Genomic DNA, 19,669 nt, shown 5'->3' on the forward strand with positions numbered 1-19,669 from the left:
ACCATTATTCAGTATGTATATTGATTTGTCTCTTGTAACGCAAGTTGCATTTTATATTTACTAATTTGTGTTTGCTTTTTAGTAGGTTGATTCATTTTATTGAGAACGTTGAGGTTAGGGTTAAGATTATGCCAGGGTTCCTCAAATCCAGTTCTGGAGGGCCACTGCCCTGCCGAGGTTAGCTCAAACCCAGATCAAACTCACCTTTCCTATGATTTTCTAAAGATCCTGACGACCTTGATTAGCTTGCTTAGGTGTGTTTTATCAGGGTTGTAGCTAAGCTCTGCATTGGCCCTCCAGGGCTGCGTTCCACTCCACTTTTAGACAAACACTCGCAAACTTCGCTAAGCACTTCCCCTCTGGGAATCCCTGTCACCATTTTGAAGTGAAATTTCATCAATAATATATTTATTTGTGCTCCAAAGATGAAGATGAACGAAGGACTTATGGGTTTGGAACGACATGAGGGTGAGTAATTAATGACAGAAATTTCATTTTTGGATGAACTTTACTGTTTGTAACCAACCACAAAGGTTAAGGAGTGTGAAGAGAAGGTGTTAAACCACAAGCGCAGATAAGGCTGAAGACAAAGGCTATGTCTACATTAATCCGGGTACATTTGAAAAAGGTGTTTCCGTTTAAAAACGCTCTCCGTCCACACTAGCATTTTCCAAAAGTTTCTCATCCACACTGAAAAGTCGGAAAACGCTTAATTCACTGATGCGTCCAGTTCGCACTCACTCACCATATGTTTGGTCTAAAATGCATGTATTTGGTCTAATGGTGTCATGTATTGCCACAGGACAGCAAATGTGAGTAAATTTTCTGTCATCTTTGCAGGACTGTGATATGAAGAGTGTGCAAAGTAACAGATCTTAGCAACAGTGTGAAAGTGAATAGCATATAACGGAGCACAGTACCCGTTACAACATAAACATGTTGGTACAATATGTATCACATGACTAATCTCACGTCATCGTTTTTAAGAGAAAACCTCCCCTTTCTTTTCAAGTAATCCATAGCATTTGTAGATGGCTGCTTTATTTCAACATGGGTCCCATCCACGGCACCAATGCACTGAGGAATGCCATGGGCTCGGTGAAACCCTGCTACAAGTTCCTTTACTTTGGACTCAGTGACAGGTAACTGTATATACACAGGGCCCAAGTGGACAGTAATTGCTTCACATACATGCCTTACTATTTTCGACACCACCTGTCTTGATAATCCAAAGGCGTTTGCCGTCTTGCATAATCTCCCCTCATCTGCTAAATAGTACAGTGTGCAACTTTTTTGACAACACTGACAGGCGATCTCATTACAGTTGTCTGCCCTTCAATGTGCGGGCGATGCAGCTCACTCAAAGTCAACAGGCATGGTCCTCGACAAACTAAAATTCTCTCTCCATTCTTCAGCAACAACCACTTCGTTCTCAAAGCTGTCCGACCAACTAGAGGTCCGACCGGGTCTCGTCCAAAACCGGCGACGTCCGAAATACCCGTGTGGACAAGGCCTGTCAGTCTTTGTAAATCATGTTTAATAAGCCGGATGTCCTTTTTGCTGTCACCTTCTAGTGCTTTTCCCCTTCTTCATTTTAAGCTCCACTGACCGCAAAGGCTCAAAGGGAGCTCTCTGCAGGGCTGATAAGACCACTGCGAGGTCCCAAGAGGGTATGAGAGGAGAGCGAGGAGGATTTAGTCTCCTCGCCCCCCTCAGGAACCTGATGACCAGGTCATGCTTTCCCACCATTTTTGACTCCACAAGGTCGTGGTGCGCAGTGATTGGCAGCCATGTAAACCTTCAGGGTGGAAGGAGACAGCCTTCGTTCCCAAATCAGCTGAACCGTCTGGGGATGGAGTCTCCATTCCCCAGGAAGTGACTAAATCCGCGAGAGCTCGTCGGATGCACGGTTCAACTCTTCCGGGATGTGAATGGCTCGAAGCGACCTCAGAAGCTTCTGACTCCATAGGAGGAGATGGCGAGCAAGTTGCGACATACGGTGGGATTAATTGCATTTGCGATAATATCGCGATATGATGAAACACGATTTTTTAACCGCAAAAGCTGCGATTACACTCTGGTCATGTGACACGCGAGAGTAAGCAGTCTGCACTGCAGATGAAGCATCAACTTGGCATGCTACATATAGGCCTGGCAGAGATTACAGGAAAGAACAGTTTATGTTTAATTTATATGATATTGTGTTATAGATTCTCTCCAACGATTCTTTATCGATTCAGATAATTTCAGAACCGAAGCGGAGCTTAGTTTTAAACACAGATGCGTGATGACGCTGCGTGTGCTTTATAAACAACCGATTTCTGCTTGCTTCTAATTCCTCTTTCTCTCTCTCTCTCTCACACACACACACACACAACACCACTCAAACCTTCTGAAAAATATTCTTTCATAAAGTTCGGAAAAGTTTAAGCGAATTACAAGGACATTCACGGGCTTCATTGCACAAGATATGCGCTGTGAGATACGCGCGCATTGCTTGATGTTAAGGCTGATTTATACTGACCTACGCCGGAGCCTCTGCGCTGTAGGCTACGCGTTGGTTTTTATTTATACTTCTGCGTCGTTGTCCACGTTGACGCGCAATAACACATGGAGAGGGAGTATGTGAAACACGAGGGAGGGGTTCAAGCAGACCAATCACAGCGCTTGCAGTCCGCAAGGAATTGTCGCGTTGTTACATTTTTGGAGAGGTGCACGCCAGGGTACGCCGAAGGGTACGCGTGCTACACACAGCCTACGACGTAGCTACAACGTGAGTTCGACGCAGAAGTATAAATTGGGCTTTACTCTTGCCCGCCGGTATTTTCCTTAAAAATGCTCTACAAAGGCATCATATGTCTTTTGGAATGCAGTTGGCTTATATATAAAAAATATTAAAATCACCAACAGAAGCTGCGTTCAATTTCAAATACTCACACACGCTTTGCGAAGAGCACTTGCGCATGCGTCTGTGAGCAACTCCGTCTACGTGGTTAAATGTACTTGCATCTCAAAATACTTTTATGATGCAAAATTAATGTAAACACAGTATTAAGTTATTAAACAGACAGCACAAACCAAATCTTATATTTCAAAAGAGATCTGTGCATTAGTGTGAATGCAGCTTATCGTATCTAAACTGAGAAAGAAAAATCACTTACAGCTCTTGAATGGAAAACGTTCAGACAGCCTACTCTTAAATACTGAAGGCACTCTTTGTTTATTGCTTGTAATATTTTTTTGCCTCTTTGTTATTTGCTAACTTTAATGTTTTGGAGCTATATTAGTTTATATAGCCTATTTAAAATTCTTAACATGTAATTGTATTAATTTAGTTTTTTAAAGTTGGCTTACTTATAATTACATATGTAATTAAATAAATATTTTTTGTTTTATTAATAAGATTAATTAATAAGGAAAAAAGTAGATCGGCTCATGAGGTGCCTAAAGATTCCCATCCCTATTTTACAATGATTTATTGCTTGTCTTTGTTGAATAATAGAAAATATAAAGAGCTTAGAAAATAATCGCATATTAAATCGCAATCGCAATATTGGTAAAACTAAATGACAATTAGATTATTTTCAAAAATTGTTCAGCCCTAATGTACGCTACTGTGGCCGTGTTGTCTGAACGGACTAGTACGTGTTGGTCCTTGAGCAACGCCCGGAAACGGTGCAGAGCCAAGCGTACTGCCAGCAACTCAAGGCAATTGACATGCCAAAGGCACTGGGGTCCTGTCCAGGAACCCGTGGCAGCATGTCCATTGCACATGGCACCCCAGCCCGTGGTGGAGGCATCTGTTGAGACAACAACATGCCTGAAAACTCATTCTAAGGGGACTCCAGCCCATATAAAGGAGAGGTTCGTCCACGGGGTGAAGGTCTGACTGCAGGCCCGAGTAACTGGTAACGATCGCAAAGCCAGTGCTGAAGCAGTCTCATATGAAGCAATCCGTACGCCATATGCCCCAGGAGCCTCTGAAATAACTTCACTGGAACCGTACTCTTGTCCTCGAATTGACTCAGCAGTGACTGCGCGCGCGCGCTCGTAAGCTGCGCCGGAGCATCATGTCCCTGTGTTCGCAAACCCGGTCTCGAGATGAGCTAGAATCAGCCAGTCGTCGAGATAGTTCAGGATGCGAACCCCGTGTTGCCGGAGTGGCACAAGGGCTGCCTCGACGACTTCCGTGAAGACGTGAGGGGACAGGGCTAACCCGAATGAAAGAACCGTGTACTGGTATGGCTCGCTGAGCAGTCCCTAAAGGTCAAAGGAGACTTCCACGATCTCATGACCTCTTCATGCACTTCCTGGAAGAAAGGAATTGGGGACACCTGTCAGCACCCGCCGCCCCCAAAAACCAATCATCAAGCCTTGAGCGCTCGGTACATGGCGGAGGGTTCCACACAAACACGATTCTTGTGGCTGCCCAGGAAAGCATGGCAGTCAGCTCTGGATTAGACTCGGGCAATGCTGGCACCCCCAAAGGAGGCAGCACAGCCAAGTCTTCATCTCCAGATGACTCAAGACCACCTTGTGATGCGCTGGAATGAAACGCTGGACCCGCCATAAGACTGGCCAGCGACCTCATCCGGAAACCTCACGGGTTGCAATATGCAAGAGGAGGGTGTGGCCCGAGGTGAATTTGTTGGGTTGTTCCACACCAACAGCCTCAAATCACCCTGGCCACCAGCCAAAGTATCCCCTCTCGTGGAGAGAATAGATTGGGGTATGGCAGAGGGGACTTGCAGTGAAGTGAAGTGAAGAAACACTCGGCTCCGAAGCAAAAACATAATGTGAGATTGCCACGCTGCTCCTTTTATACCCACGCGGTGGGGCGGAGTTGCGCTATGCAAAATACGCAGAACCATGGCATTTTCCTTGCCATTGGCTCGTTTTGTAAGAACTCGAAGGTGATTGGCTTCTAAGCAAAACCCCCATTTTGTCATTCACTGACGTAACTTGTAGTGACTGAACGAAAGGGAACAGTACATACACACATATTGTGAATATGGATTAACTGTAAAGCTCGTGTACAGCTGCGTTCTGTATGAAAGATACCAGTGTTAATAACAAATAAACCTACTTTGGATGAAGCTGATTGGATCCAGTGTTTTGACTGACACCCCTTGTGGAAAGCTAGATATCTGACCTCACCTAATATGGTCCCGTTCTCAGTCAAACTACATAAGTTGCGAAACTATTTTACTGATAGGCAATTAAGACTGATAGTCGCTAGGCAGAACTGACAAGTGTGTGTGTGTGTGTGTGTCAGTGTGTGTGTCTGTATTGTATGTGTGTGCGTTTATATGTGAGAAAGAGCGGGAGAAAGCAAATAAGACGTGGAAAAATTATGAAAATAGTTTGTCATTTTTATCCTATTTGTTATGTTTATTTGTTTGGTCAATATCTTTGTGGGTTTTGGTTCTTTTGCTGTTGTAGGCTGTAAGGACCTTTGAAATAATTTGGCGAAAGGCTATGAAACTCTAATGCAGTGAAGACCTGCCTGGAACTACTTTAGCTGTGCATTTACTGGAAAAATTCCATGCCATAGAAAGTTCATCAACCAATTAGAATGACGCATTTAACAGCCCTGTAATATAACTGCTAACCCTCTGTACATTCTCAATAAGAACTTTTGTAAATGTATGAAAGTAATAATGTCTAACTGGTATGCGGGGCCGGCAAAAGCTCAACTATCGCTCTAGGCAGGGGCGGGATGGAAGTGGCACTACTAGGAAGAATAAACAAATTTCTGCCCTGACTGTGCTGCCACCCTAGGCGGCTGACTAGTTCTCCTATAGGCAGAGGTGGAAAGTAACTAATTACAAATACTTTCGTTAGAGTACTTGAGTAGATTTTTTTATTTTTTTCTACTTTCTTGAGTATAATTAAATTGTGGTACTTTTACTTTTACTTGAGTTGAATAAAAATAAAGTATTCAACTTCACTACATTTATTTTTCACCAAAAGTACAAAGTATTTTGACAAAGGTGCCGACGAACAACAGGGCAAGTTGACATTTGACAGACACTTTTCAAACTACAGCGGTGGAGCCCTGCGCATCAGCCAATAACAGAAAGTTCTGAAGCGCTTCAGCCAATAACTGGCAGGTCTGACTTGGGTGCAAAACCAATCAAAACTTCCAGTTTGACTGGGGGGCAGGGCGTTCAAACCGCACTTTGACATTCAATTACTGGCGCTCGTGTTTTGAATCAGTATCACTAACGTTTCAATATTTCAGTGAATGTAAGTGAGCTATGCTCATATTCTGATTTTAAATTTTAATTATGGCAACTCCTGAAATGGGTCATCCCATTGATAATACCAGAGCACTGAGCAGTTGAAGTAAATAAAAAACGTGGCTCATAACATGGACGCAGTTATTGCATGGACAGAGCAAGAACAATGTAAGTGTCTAAAATACATGCACACAGTTCAATGGTAAAGCTCGCCATCTTTAACAATACAATTAAACTAAATGTACAAAGCAAACTTTGTACAAAGCTGAAAAAACCTCAACTCGATTTTTCTGTCAATCAGATGCATGTAAAAGTATAGTTCGTTACTATAGCAACAGGAGCCCACAACAGGAGCTCAGCACATTTTCGGTAGAATGAAAAAAAAAAAGAGAGAGAGAATTTAATTTAACATGTTAACCATACCCCAACTGATTATTTTTTATTTTTTTCACTGGGACTTTTTTATTCATACTATTGTAGGCTAAATCTCTCTTTTTTTTATCAGATCTCTCACTTAAACTTCTTTGCTTTCAATTATGAAATGATTCAAATGAAATCATTCAAAGAATCTTACCTGGACTTACTTTTCAAAATTAGTAATAAAACAAATTGCTCTTGACAACAGGGAAAGCTAGTATGTTTGCTTAGCATACTGTTAAACACTACAATTTATGAGTTTAATATCATGTTTTGCTCCAAAATCACAATACATGAAATTACTTCTGTGGTTTCATGTTGCTTCTTAACACAGAGTGAGAATATATTATTTATTAAATTCTACAAGCTATGTTGCATTGCATTAAAGGGTTAGCTCAAATCCTTCTAGGTGTAGATGACATTCTTCTTTCAGACGAATACAATCAGAGTTATATAAAAAAATGTCCTGGCTCTTCCAAGCTTTATAATGGGAGTAAATGGCTGGAATAAAAAAAAAAAAAAAATACTCCACACGGCTCCAGTGGGTTAATAAAGCCCTTCTGAAGTGAAGCCATGGGTTTTTGTAAGAAAAATAGGCTAACCATATTTATAACTTTATAATCTAAAATAACTAGCTTCCGCCAGACGACCGTACGCATACTACGCAATTCTTGCGCCACAAGAATAACCCATGACGTATGTGTGACGTAGGATGTAGGAGTATCGTAAGCTTAGACGCCTCTCGCTGTTTAAACAAATAGGGCTATGCAGCAAACTGAAGCTACTCTTCTATTATACATAAATCCTCTGACATTTCTCTTCAAAATTGCTAATTCGCGACCAGGGTTTTGTTTAGCTCTTTCCTCTGAGCTTCCACGTTCGTCATATTACGTTGTGCATCGGGTCAGGGGTTAGTCTTCCACCCTAAATCAATGCGTACGGCCATCTGGCGGAAGCTAGTGATTATAGTTTATAAATGTTTTAAATATGGGTATTTTCCTTACACAAACGAATGGATTCACTTCAGAAGGCATTTATTAACCCCCTGGAGTAAAAGTGGATCACTTTTTTCATGGATGGATGCACTTTTTTGGGCTTCAAATTTTCTCCAGCCATTCACTGCCATTATAAAGCTTAGAAGAGCCAGGACATTTTGTAATATAACTCTGACTGTATTTGTCTGAAAGAAGAATGTAATTTACACCTAGGATGGCTTGAGGGAGAGTAAATCATGGGCTTATTTTCCTTTTTGGGTGAACTATCCCTTTAAAGACATTCATCATTCTTATGAAAATACCTGAGATAGCTTGATAACCACAGATATATTATCGCTATCATCTGTTTGTCTTCATGTAGTCACCAGTCATCATGACTTCATCAGTCAAAACGTCAATATTTGCATGTTATTATATCCATATAAGCCATTTCCTGAAATGTCATACGTTTTATACTTCTATGAATCTCACTTGTGGACTTTCTGCACGAGGGATGAATCAGTATGTACTGGGCTTCCAGTATGGATTAAACAGATGACATGAGTGTTTAGTGCTCCATATCGCCATCATCTCCCCATTTTGGGAAAAAATAGAAAAATAATACCAAAGTACTTTGTAACGTAGTTACATGAGTAGTTTTTAAGCAAACTACTTATTTACTCTTACTTGAGTCATATTATTTTTCAGTACTTCTACTTGTACTCAAGTAAATTATTACTTAAGTAGCAATACTTAAGTACAATTTGTTAGTACTCTTTCCACCACTGCCTATAGGCACTTGCCGGCCCTGCTGTTTTGTAATAAGTGAAGATTGTAATGTTGTTTTGGAGTTTTTAATCAAAACTCTTCTTGCTCTACATACTTGAGTGTATCTAGTCTGTAGTCTGGATGGTTGAGTTTATCAGAGAGCAGCTTGACTCCTGAATCTCCTGGGTGATTGTAGCTCAGATCCAGCTCTCTCAGGTGTGAGGGGTTTGAACTCAGAGCTGAAGACACATAACCACAGCCTTCCTCTGTCACCATACAGCCAGATAATCTACAAAGACACAAGGCAACAGTCCACATGACATTAGTTTGGAAATCAGTTACTATTACACACTGACCTGAGCAGTTTGTATTTGCAACTGTTGTCTTTTGTAGATCCAGTCACAAAAGTAACAAGAGTCTGTGGAAATGTGACAGATTAAAAGTATTCATTTGCTTTTCAAAATGTTTAGAAAAAAATCCCCAGAAATGGCATACTCAAACTAAAACACTAAAAGCACAAGTATGGTCTAATTTGAAAGCAGACACTTGGCAGTTTAATTATTGTCATAATGAAAAAAATAGTTATAAATAGCTTCAAAGTTTTGTAAAGTTATTAGAAATGTATTTTTATGAAAATAAAATTGAAGTTGGCATTATATTAATTTAGAAATGCACTGCAGCTAAAGCCACATGTCTGACCATGTTAAATCTGAAGATGATAAGTCTAAAACTCTGAGTTTTATTAAATGTTTTTCAAGATCATCTCATGTGATTTTATTTTGAGAAGACTTTAAAATGCTAACTAATGTTTATTGTCATTTTCTAAGCATCCAATCAGTGTTTTGTCTCTCTTCTTTTGTCTTCATTATAATGACTAACTACTGTCTATTCATGGTGTTTCAATCCCTAATTACTTTGATCAAAGTTATTCTTGAAAAAAGAAACATTTCAGTGAGCATTCCTATTCAAAATTATTGCTAAAAATAACAGCTAGGTGGCAGGTGCATCTTAGGCATCGTTAGCATGTTAGCTTAGCTCACCATAAATACACGACAATTTTGAGATTAAAACCCTGTTTTTGCTCCAAACTTACGCAAGTCAAGTGCTTTAAATAACCTTCTGTGTTTTGATTTGGTTTCAGATAAAAAAAATCAGACTGAAAATATATTATTTTATAGTATTCTGCACCATGATAAAGGCTATATCAATTAACATTGCATAAAAAATATAATCTATTATTATGAAATGCTCAACATGGCTTGAAGAACACAGCTCAAGAATTGTATTTATTGTCTCCAAAACGTCTTTATCTGCATGTTACAGCGATCTCTGTTTATGTCAGGGAGTTCCTGGAATGTCACATGACATGGCTCTTCTTCATGTTTTCCATATATGGACTAAATGTGCATAGGGCACCCTCAGGCTGCCAATGTGAATTGAAAACACAGTACAATATTATTCTTCCCTATAGAAATATGACGTACAACTATGAGAATCTATCAAAATTTCTCCAAATCTGCACAATTTTGAGCTACAATCCCTGAGGGACGATGTTTTCTCAAGTGCTTTCATGACGACCGTACAGGTTTTTTTCTGAATGGATGCTGCTGACACTCATAATTCATAATAAAGGTATCGACTCTTTTTTTATTACATAACTCTTTACACAAATTAAGACATAACTGTCACTAAGTTTCTCAGAATAAAATAGTGGTCAAAAACTGAAGCTTGAGTTTTCTATCTTTTTAATGATGTATAGTTTGTCAAGGTAATAACATTAAATCTAAAAGTAACTTTGAACTTATTTAAACAAAGTACGATTCAGTGCTGAAGGGCGTTGTTAGGCACGACACGTTTACCAGTTACCACAATACAACGGTTACCACACAATACAAATATTTAAGCAAAATAATATGTATCAATGCAAATTCATGAAGTACACTCACTAAAAGCCTTCCTTCCGCTAGAAAAAACAGTCCCTAACCATGAACCGCAACCGAAGTTACATTATTTCACCATTAGATGGCAACAAAGACTGTATTTATGAGCGAGTCTGTCAGTAGAGAAGACTTTTATATTGAAAGGACTGAAACTTGTGAACACTGAGAAGAAAGATGCAACTGACAAATGACTAGAGGGCACGGAAAACCCCTTAACTATGGGGTTAGAATTGCTGCATTATTCCAATTAAATAGATTGAGATTCACAAAAATGTATCAAATTCACAAATAAAGAGATTAAGATCCACAAATAAATGTACAGTTTCACAAAAATGTATCAAATTAAAAAAAAAGATTTGCAAATAAAAAAATATATTTACAAATGTGTTTTATGTCACAAACACATCTCTGCCTGGCATTTATTTGTGAATCGCTTCATGTGCATTTGTAAATCGCTGCACACATTTGTGAATCGCTTCTTGTGCATTTGTAAATTCCCTCGCATCTCAAATTTGAAATTCGCATTTCAAAACTCTCCAGTGATGAAATGTTTTCTGTGTTGACAAATCTTGTGCGATATAGCAGCACCAAACACAACAACTTCGCGATGATCCCTAATGATCCAGTGATGCACATTTGAGGATGAGCTTAACTTTTATTGGAAATATTTACGAACGCTCGTTTTAAGCGGGCGGGAATGCAATTCATTCGCTCATGGTAACACCGATTTGACCAATTGCACAGATGCAAATAATAATAATAATAATAATTATAGCTAATTATTCTTTTTTTTCCCGACCAAATGTGACCAAAAATTTGATATATGCTGTCATTATAAAAGGTTTCTAGTGTCAATGTATTGCTTGTTTTTTCTGTTTACATTTCATGGTGTACATTTCACACTTCTCTTCTCCCATGATCGAACATAGAATGCTGCTACGTCAGAGCGGCCAAAGCGTCAACAGGCTTCCCCGAACTTTTTGACAAGCGTCCTTGACAGGGCGGCCAGAGCTTCTTTGCAGCTCAAGTCGGCGGCGGTGTGTACGTACAGTTAGGGGCATCTTACACGACACCGTTCTAAAAGAAAACCCCTAACGCGCTCCGGCCCGCTCTTTGGCACAACAACAGTGCCTGGTGGCTCGAGAACGCAAACCTTGAAATAGGTTCAAAGGTGTAAGTCTTAAAAAAAATAAAATACACAAACTCGCGTATTTATCACGAGATTAAATCCAGTTATTCATTAGTCAGCAACTTATATAGGCCTATGCTTTTCTGTTCTATCTTGAAGAGTGTGACGCTTCCATAAAGCGTTGTTCCCATAACAGAGATGTAAAGCGCTGTTTCTATGGCATTTTCAAAGGCTCATAAAAATGTGGCTTGACTTGATACACAGTCTAATGGTCTAACTCTAATGAAATCCAAATTTTAAACATCTTTTACAGTAGCAATGTTATGGGCCTTAGCCTTACAATTCCTATTTGAGCCAATGCAGATGAATGAGCAAAGTTATTTCAGGGCAAGATCGCCCTGATTGCACAGCCAAACATGACTGATTGTAGCGAGAACATGCTACGATTGGTCAGCTCAATGTGGCCGTTATCTGATTGGCTTGAGTAAACGGTGGGTGGAGTCCACTTATTTGTGGATTTGTCTGTACGTTGACGCTAGAAGTGTTTCAAAATCCACAGATGTGTGAGGGGATTTACAAATGCACAAGAAGCTATTCACAAATGCACAGGACGTGATTCACAAATAAATGCCAGGCAGAGTTGTTTTTGTAATTTAAAACACATTTGTAAATGTCTTTTTTTTTTTTTTTTTGCAAATCTCATTTTATTTATTTGTGAATTTTATAATTTTCTGTGAAACTCTTTACATTTATTTGTGGATCTTAATCTATTTATTTGGAATAATGCAACAATTGTAACCCCATACTTAACTGTTAAAAGGACAAGATATCGCAGCGGACATTCAAACGGATTTACTTTATTACGAATATAGGACTGACCTGAAGGAAGATGCTATATCTACTGTAAATGCTGCTACACTCACTTATTCAATCTCTCACAATATTCTACTCCAGGCATTCTCAACCCTGGTCCTGGAGGGCCACTGTCCTGCAGAGTTTAGGTCCAACCTTGATCAAACACACCTGAGCCAGCTAATTAAGCTAATTAAGCCTTTCAGGATTACTGGAAAGCTACAGGCAGGTGTGTTTGATCAAGGTTGGACCTAAACTCTGCAGGACAGTGGCCCTCCAGGACCAGGGTTGAGAATGCCTGTTCTACTCTATAAGCTTCAATGAACAATATCAATGAGAACAAACATATATTTACGTTGCTAAGAGTGGTTGCTAGGGGTGTTGTGTAGTAATACATAGAACTGTTGGTTGAAGCGGTCATAGCCGTGTTTTATCGTGAATAAAACACAGCTATTGACCAATCAGAATCAAGGACTGGAACTAACCGTTTTATAAATATAAATAATCCATTAAGTATTTGAGTATAATAAATCACAAAATGATTAAATGATTAGTTTCAAATTAAATTACTTGTAAATGTAATATATAAAGAATAATATAGCCAAGAAAGCACGCAAAGAGCCCTCTCCTTATAATAACTAAAAACTCACTTCAGTTCATCATGATCTCGGAGTTCCGTTATAATCAATGAATCTCTTATTTACAACATGTCTATACTTTATTATAATTAGAGGATTCATGAGCGCTGAATAAATACTTTTGAGTGGCAAGTGAATTCTGACTAATTTAAACACCTTTGATTGGCCATTGCGAAATGTCTGTGATTGGCTACAAAATTCAAAAACAAAAAAATTCAACGCTGCAAAAACATGTTGGAAATGCAAACTTGGAACATTTGCTAAATATGTTTAGCCAAATCAAATGGGGCCCCCTGATTCCCTGGGGCCCTAAGTGATCGCTTACCTTGCTTATTGGTTAAGTCTTGATTATAGAATATTTAATTATTTTAAAACCATTTACCTCATTATCTCCAGCTGACAGTTTGGACTCTTCAGGCCATCAGAAAGAAGCTTCACTCCAGAATCCTGCAGGTCATTGTTACTCAGGTCCAGCTCTCTTAGAAAGGAGTTTGGGGATTGTAGAGCTGATGACAAACTCTCACAACACTGACCAGTGAGATTACATTTTGGAAATCTGAAGAAGAAAAACACATTGTAATTGCATACAGAATAAATCTTAGCAGTGCAAATTTTTTTTTTTTCTATAATTCACTTATTGCAAAAAAATTAAGTATTTGAACTCAAACCTCAGTATCTCCAGCTGACAGTTTGGACTCTTCAATCCATCAGAAAGACGCTTCACTCCAGAATCCTGGAGGTCATTGTTACTCAGGTCCAGCTCTTTTAGGACACTGTTTGTGGATTGTAGAACTGAAGACAAACTCGTACAACAATGAAAAGTGAGATTACAGCTACGTAGCCTGTGTAAAGTACAAAACAAACAGCAATATTAATGATTATCAGGTAGGTTTTATAAGGGATTATAATCTGCATAGATAACTTGGAAAAACCTTTGACTGTAGTGATGTAAGCAAAGTCAAAACAATTTTCTCTTCATAAAACATCAAAACAGTATTTCCAGTTACTTTCATTTATGATAACTTTAATTGACCTCCATTCAAGACATTGAAGTGAACGGCCACTATTTTGTATGTTAAAATTATTTTCAATGGCCTGCCATTACACGTGGAATTGTTTTGAAAACCTCTGACATAAGAATATCTGTGTGCACTGTGTATAATTATTTTTGTATATATAAATATACTCATATGCATGTATATATTTAAGAAATATTTGCATGTATATACTGTATGTATATTTATACATACTTTATATTATATATAAATATTTTATATATAAATAACACATTTTTCTTAAATATATACATGCATATGTGTATGTACATGCATATGTGCATTTATATGTGACCCTGGATCACAAAACCAGTCACAAGTAGCACGGGTATATTTGTGGCAATAGCCAACAATACATTGTATGGGTCAAAATTATCGATTTCTCTTTTATGCCAAAAATGTATAGGATATTAAATAAAGATGTTCCATGAAGATATTTTGTAAATTTCCTACCGTAAATATATAAAACATTTATTTTTGTGAGTGAATGCAGCACAATCATGAACATAAATTGACAACTTTAAAGGCGATTTTCTCAATGTTTAGATTTTTTTGCACCCTCAGATTCCAGATTTTCAAATAGTTGTATCTCGGCCAAATATTGTCCAATCTTAACAAACCATACATCAATGGAAAGCTTATTCATTCAGCTTTCAGATTATATACATCTCAATTTGAATTTAAATGACCCATGTGACTGGTTTTGTGGTCCAGGGTCACATATATACAAAATAATTAACCATTGCTTAGCACTACTCATTATATAGTTGAAACATTTGCCAACAATGTGAAACATTTTTCTTTTTTAAATAAAATTAAATAAGTTGTAATGTCTTACTGGTGACAAAACAAAATATCTCATTGTAAAAACTATTACAGAGAATGGCTTAGATCAAAACAATTAAAAAAGCAGTATTCTCTATGTGCTTGCTTCCCTTCCGATAATCCAATGCATTAACCCCATAAATTCAGAAGCAAAGGAAAGACCAGCAAATCACAACTTTTACATTTAACTGCGGCTCTATAGTATAAATACTCAATACATATCGAATAATCTGTAACAGACAAAGCAATAGTAACACATGGTAAAAACATTGTTACTCTAACTTGTGTGTTGTGACATTGGTGTTGGATCAAATATAGTCTAAAAATAGTCTAATTTTCACAATTTGACACTGCAAAAATATCTTGTAATCCTAAGAGGTATCTCTATGGTTTTGTTTGCTGGAGTAATCCTGTTTTTACAACATGGCACGTGCGAATCAATGGGATGGGCGAGAAGTAGGCATTGATCTTCTTCTGCAGAGATGGTCTTTCATCGCCTTATGATGCAATAATGTAACAAAATCTGAAACTAGTTGTTTTCTGAACTTGGTTTCAATAAAAGCTTTTTTTGGACTAACAAGAAAGTTTTGAGTTCAGAAACATACAGGATATTTTTATAGTATATGTCAAAAGATTAATGAAAATTTTATTTCTCAATTCACGACCCCTTTAAGAAAAAAAAGGGTAAAACTCAGACTCAACTTGCCTGATGATAGAGATACATTGGCATTTAATATCATCACATACATTGATACATTTAAAGTCTCGGCCAATGAGTTAACCGAGTAAAATTAAGCCCCAATTAAAATGACTAATAGTATATAAATGTAAAGGAGACTCTTACAATGCTCTTCTGGTGTTTTTGATCACTGGTAGTAGTCTCATCAGTGCATGATCAGATCTTCTGTATTTCTGCAGTTCAAACTTTTCCTGAGTCTCTTCAGACATGAGGAGCACAAACACCAGACCAGACCACTGAGCAGAGGAGAGATTCTGTGCTGAAAGATTTCCTGAGCTCAGATTCTCCTGGATTTCCTTCACAAAGTCATCTTTCAGTTCATTGAGACAGTGGAAGAGATTGATGGTCCTCTCTACTGATTTCTCCTTTTCTATTTTCTTTTTGATATAGTCAGCAGTGTTTTTCATGTTCTCTGTTTTGAGTTTTAGTCCTGGCAGTAGTTCCTTCAGGTCATTCTGACTAGACTCCTGTGACAGACCCAGGAGGAACCGGAGGAAAAGGTCCAGGTGTCCGTTCTCGCTTAGTAAAGCCTTCTTGACTGCAGCCTTATGAAGCTTAAACAGAGGCTTTTTGGACAGCTTCCATGTCAGTTTTTTTGTCCAGGATTCAAGAAAGGGGTTTGTTTTCTTGTTTTTGCCCATCAAAAACACATAAAGAGCTGCAAGGAATTCCTGTACGCTGAGATGTACGAAGCTGTAAACATTTCTACGTAAAAGTATTTCTTCCTTAAACATTTCAGTGCATAACCCAGAGTACACTGACCCTTCGCTGACATCTAGTCCACATTCCTCAAGATCTTCTTTGTAGAAAATCAGATTTCCTTTCTCCAGCTGTTGAAAGGCCAGTTTCCCAAGCTTCAGAATAATCTCACCAAAAGACCTTGTATTGGCTTTAGGTTCAGGGTCATCACAGTATTTTTTTTCCATCTGTTGCTGCTGAGAAATTAAGAACCTTGTGTACATCCCTGTGAGAGTTGTGGGAGTTTTGTCTTTGATTTCTTGAGCCAGAAGAGGCTGAAGAACAGTAATAGAGATCCAGCAGAAGACAGGGATATGGCACATGATGTACAGGCTCCTGAATTTCCTGATGTGACGGATAATATTTTCAGAAACCTCAGGACTGCTGTTATTTTTGAAGTATTGCTCTTTCTGCTCATCGTTAAATCCTCGGACCTCTGTCACTTGATCAATGTAGTCACGGGGTATCGGACTGGCTGCTGCTGGTCTGGATGTGATCCAGATGAGGGCAGAGGGAACCAGGTGTGTCTTGATAAGGTTTATTATTATCTTACTCACTGTTGTTTTTTCTGTAACATCTGTACATGTGTCATCCTCTTTAAAGTTCAAAGTGCAGCGACATTCATCCAACCCATCAAAGATGAACATGACCTTACTGTCACCTTCAGGAAGAGAGGGCAATTCTTCAGGACTACTAAAGAAGTATTTGTTAAGCAGTCCCATGAGACTGTACTCTTCTTTAATCAAATTCAGTGTACGGAATGGAAGTGGAAATATGAAGACTATATCCTGATTTTCTATTCCTTCAGCCCAGTCAAGGATGAATTTATTGACAGAGACAGTTTTTCCCACTCCTGCGATCCCCATTGTCAGCACTTTTCTGTTTCGTCGACTCGCGTCACACTGGACTTTAAACATGTCATTACACTCGATTGGCTTCTCCTTGGCAGTCAGTTGGTTGTGATTTGATTCGATCTGTATCACCTCATGGTCATTGACTCTTCCTCCAGTTTCATTCTCCACCACATATAAATCAGTGTAAATATCATTTAGGTATTGCCGATGACCCATCTGTGAATTACCAACCAAGATCCGCTCGTAGTCCTGTTTTAATTTGTCCTTCAGTTTGTGGCTGGTCTTTACATAGTCATGAACAGTAGCTTGACTTGTCTTTGTATAGTCATGAACGGTAGCTTGACTGTCATCTGCTGTTGAGCCTTTAAGGAAGAAGGGAAAAAACAGCAAAGACTAAGTGATTGTGTTTTTCATAAATTCATTATAAAACCTATTTGTAAATTATAACCTAGTCTGCAGCTCCCATTACAAAAATAACTACAGCACATTGTCAAGAGAAATGGAGTATTCTATTCTAAACAATTAGATAAAGAACTAAATTATAAGAAAAGATTTAATAAAAAAGCAAAGAATTACAGATCTTGGATAATCTGTAGGGGCCATGAAGTTTTCATAAGGTGACAAAAACATGTACTGTGTGTGCACACGTGTAGTCCACATCCTGTAAAGATGACGTATGTTGCATTATGTGTGTGGGTGAACATGGGTTCTGGGTAACAGGAGCATTTTTGTGTGTAACTGCTAAATATAAAGACAGTCCGGCATTAAATGTCTAGAAAGGTAGAAAACTGATCAAATGTACAATAAAAAATGTGTGTATTGCTAATGCCATTGACGCAAACAGGAAAAGCATTTTGTAAAAAAGCATTGACGCTAATAATGTAAAAATTAAATGCACACAGTAATTATGTTGACACAAGTAGAAGCAACGTGCGCAAATGTAGAGATTATGTGAGACCCCCCCTGTTGAGCTGGGTCCTCTAGCCTCGTATCTTAAACCCACAGTATTAAATCTTGGTTTTAGACTGGACAGTGGTTTTAAACTGGACAGCCAAATCAACACCACAGTCAAATCAAGTTTTTATCACCTAAGGAAACTGGCAAAGGTGAAACCTTTCCTTTCCAGGCAGCAGTTAGAAACCGTAATCCATGCCTTTATTTCCTTACGGCTGGATTACTGTAACTCCCTTTATTTTGGACTCAGTCAATCCTTACTTGCACGTCTGCAGCTGGTTCAGAACGCCGCTGCACGGGTTTTAACCGGAACCCGGAAGAGAGAACACATTACTCCCATCCTGGCTTCACTCCACTGGCTGCCTGTGCATTTTAGAATCCATTTTAAAATTCTCTTGTTTACTTTTAAAGCTTTAAATGGTCTTGCTCCGCCTTATTTAACTCAGCTACTCAACCGTTACACTCCCTCCCGGTCCCTCCGGTCGGCTGACCAGCTGCTCCTGGTCGTCCCCGGATCCAAGCGGAAGCTCAGAGGGGATAGGGCCTTCTCTGTTTGTGCTCCCAAGTTATGGAATGCCTTACCTTTAACCATTCGTCAGGCTTCCTCATCATCGATTTTTAAAACTCTTCTTAAAACTCACTTCTATACTTTGGCTTTCAACCCAAACTGAGACTTGATCTTATCTGCTAGTATTTGCTCTTAACTGTCTTATTTTGATATAGTTTTATTGGGTTAGATCTTTCACCCCTAGTTTATTATTTTTATGATATTGTGACTGTTATTTATGTCTTGGTTGATGTTTTTGTACCCTTATGTACAGCACTTTGTTCAGCTGCTGCTGATGTGAAAGCGCTTTATAAATACAGTGATGATGATGAGAGATATTGTGCGTCATTAGTGATTATAAAATGGGGCCTTTTTGAGCTTTCTCGTGTGTGTGTGTGTGTGTGTGTGTGTGTGTGTGTGTGTGTGTGTGTGTGTGTGTGTGTGTGTGTGTGTGTGTGTGTGTGTGTGTGTGTGTGTGTGTGTGTGTGTGTGTGTGTGTGTGTGTGTGTGTGTGTATGTAAGATCTTCTGGAGAGAGAGAGAGCAAGCAGCAAGCGGAAGCCAGCCACAGACCACAACCTTCAGAAGACGACACCGGATTTTCTTACAGAGCGTATATATATTGAACGAAGACAGGGTAAGCATTAAAATGTAATTGTGTATTCTGGCCCATGGAACTTCCAGCTTATCCGGCACAGAGTGGTGTATTTTTGCTTTTGCCTCTGCAAGAAATAATAAATTGAGAATGAGGACTGCAATCACTCAAAACTTATTGTCCAAGTCTGTTTATTGCTGAAGAGTAAGAACCCTTTTGGGGTATCATGAAATAACTGTCTGAAAAAGCTATATCCCATGGATTTTACAAAGTCAGTCAAGGTTGACAACCAGTCGCAACAGAGTGGGCCGTGGGAGTGCATGAGCAGGTATAGCTGTTCTCTGGGGCGGAGAGCCAGCTGTGGACTGTGGGTCTGAACGGAAGGGCTAACCCACACCACCCA

At 38.9% G+C, this 19,669-nt stretch overlaps 1 protein-coding gene across 7 annotated transcripts in view; it reads right to left on the reverse strand.

The window, feature by feature from the left end:
- Nucleotides 1–19,669, reverse strand: part of LOC311289697 (protein NLRC3-like) — an 81,553-nt gene that overhangs the window by 41,217 nt on the left and 20,667 nt on the right. For all 7 annotated transcript variants that reach the window (XR_014627195.1, XR_014627196.1, XR_014627197.1 and 4 more), the window contains exons 4-7: nucleotides 15,685–17,533; nucleotides 13,629–13,802; nucleotides 13,343–13,516; nucleotides 8,517–8,690 (exon numbers count right to left, since the gene is read on the reverse strand). Coding sequence is in view for 1 of the 7 variants with exons in the window: in XM_084407921.1 (XP_084264047.1) it covers nucleotides 8,517–8,690; nucleotides 13,343–13,516; nucleotides 13,629–13,802; nucleotides 15,685–17,533 (2,371 nt within the window). In the remaining 6 variants the exon portion in view is untranslated. The remainder of the gene's footprint in view (nucleotides 1–8,516; nucleotides 8,691–13,342; nucleotides 13,517–13,628; nucleotides 13,803–15,684; nucleotides 17,534–19,669) is intronic.

The sequence above is a fragment of the Rutilus rutilus genome (genome assembly GCF_951802725.1).
Source record: "Rutilus rutilus genome assembly, chromosome: 4".
Classification (NCBI taxonomy): Eukaryota; Metazoa; Chordata; class Actinopteri; order Cypriniformes; family Leuciscidae; genus Rutilus; species Rutilus rutilus.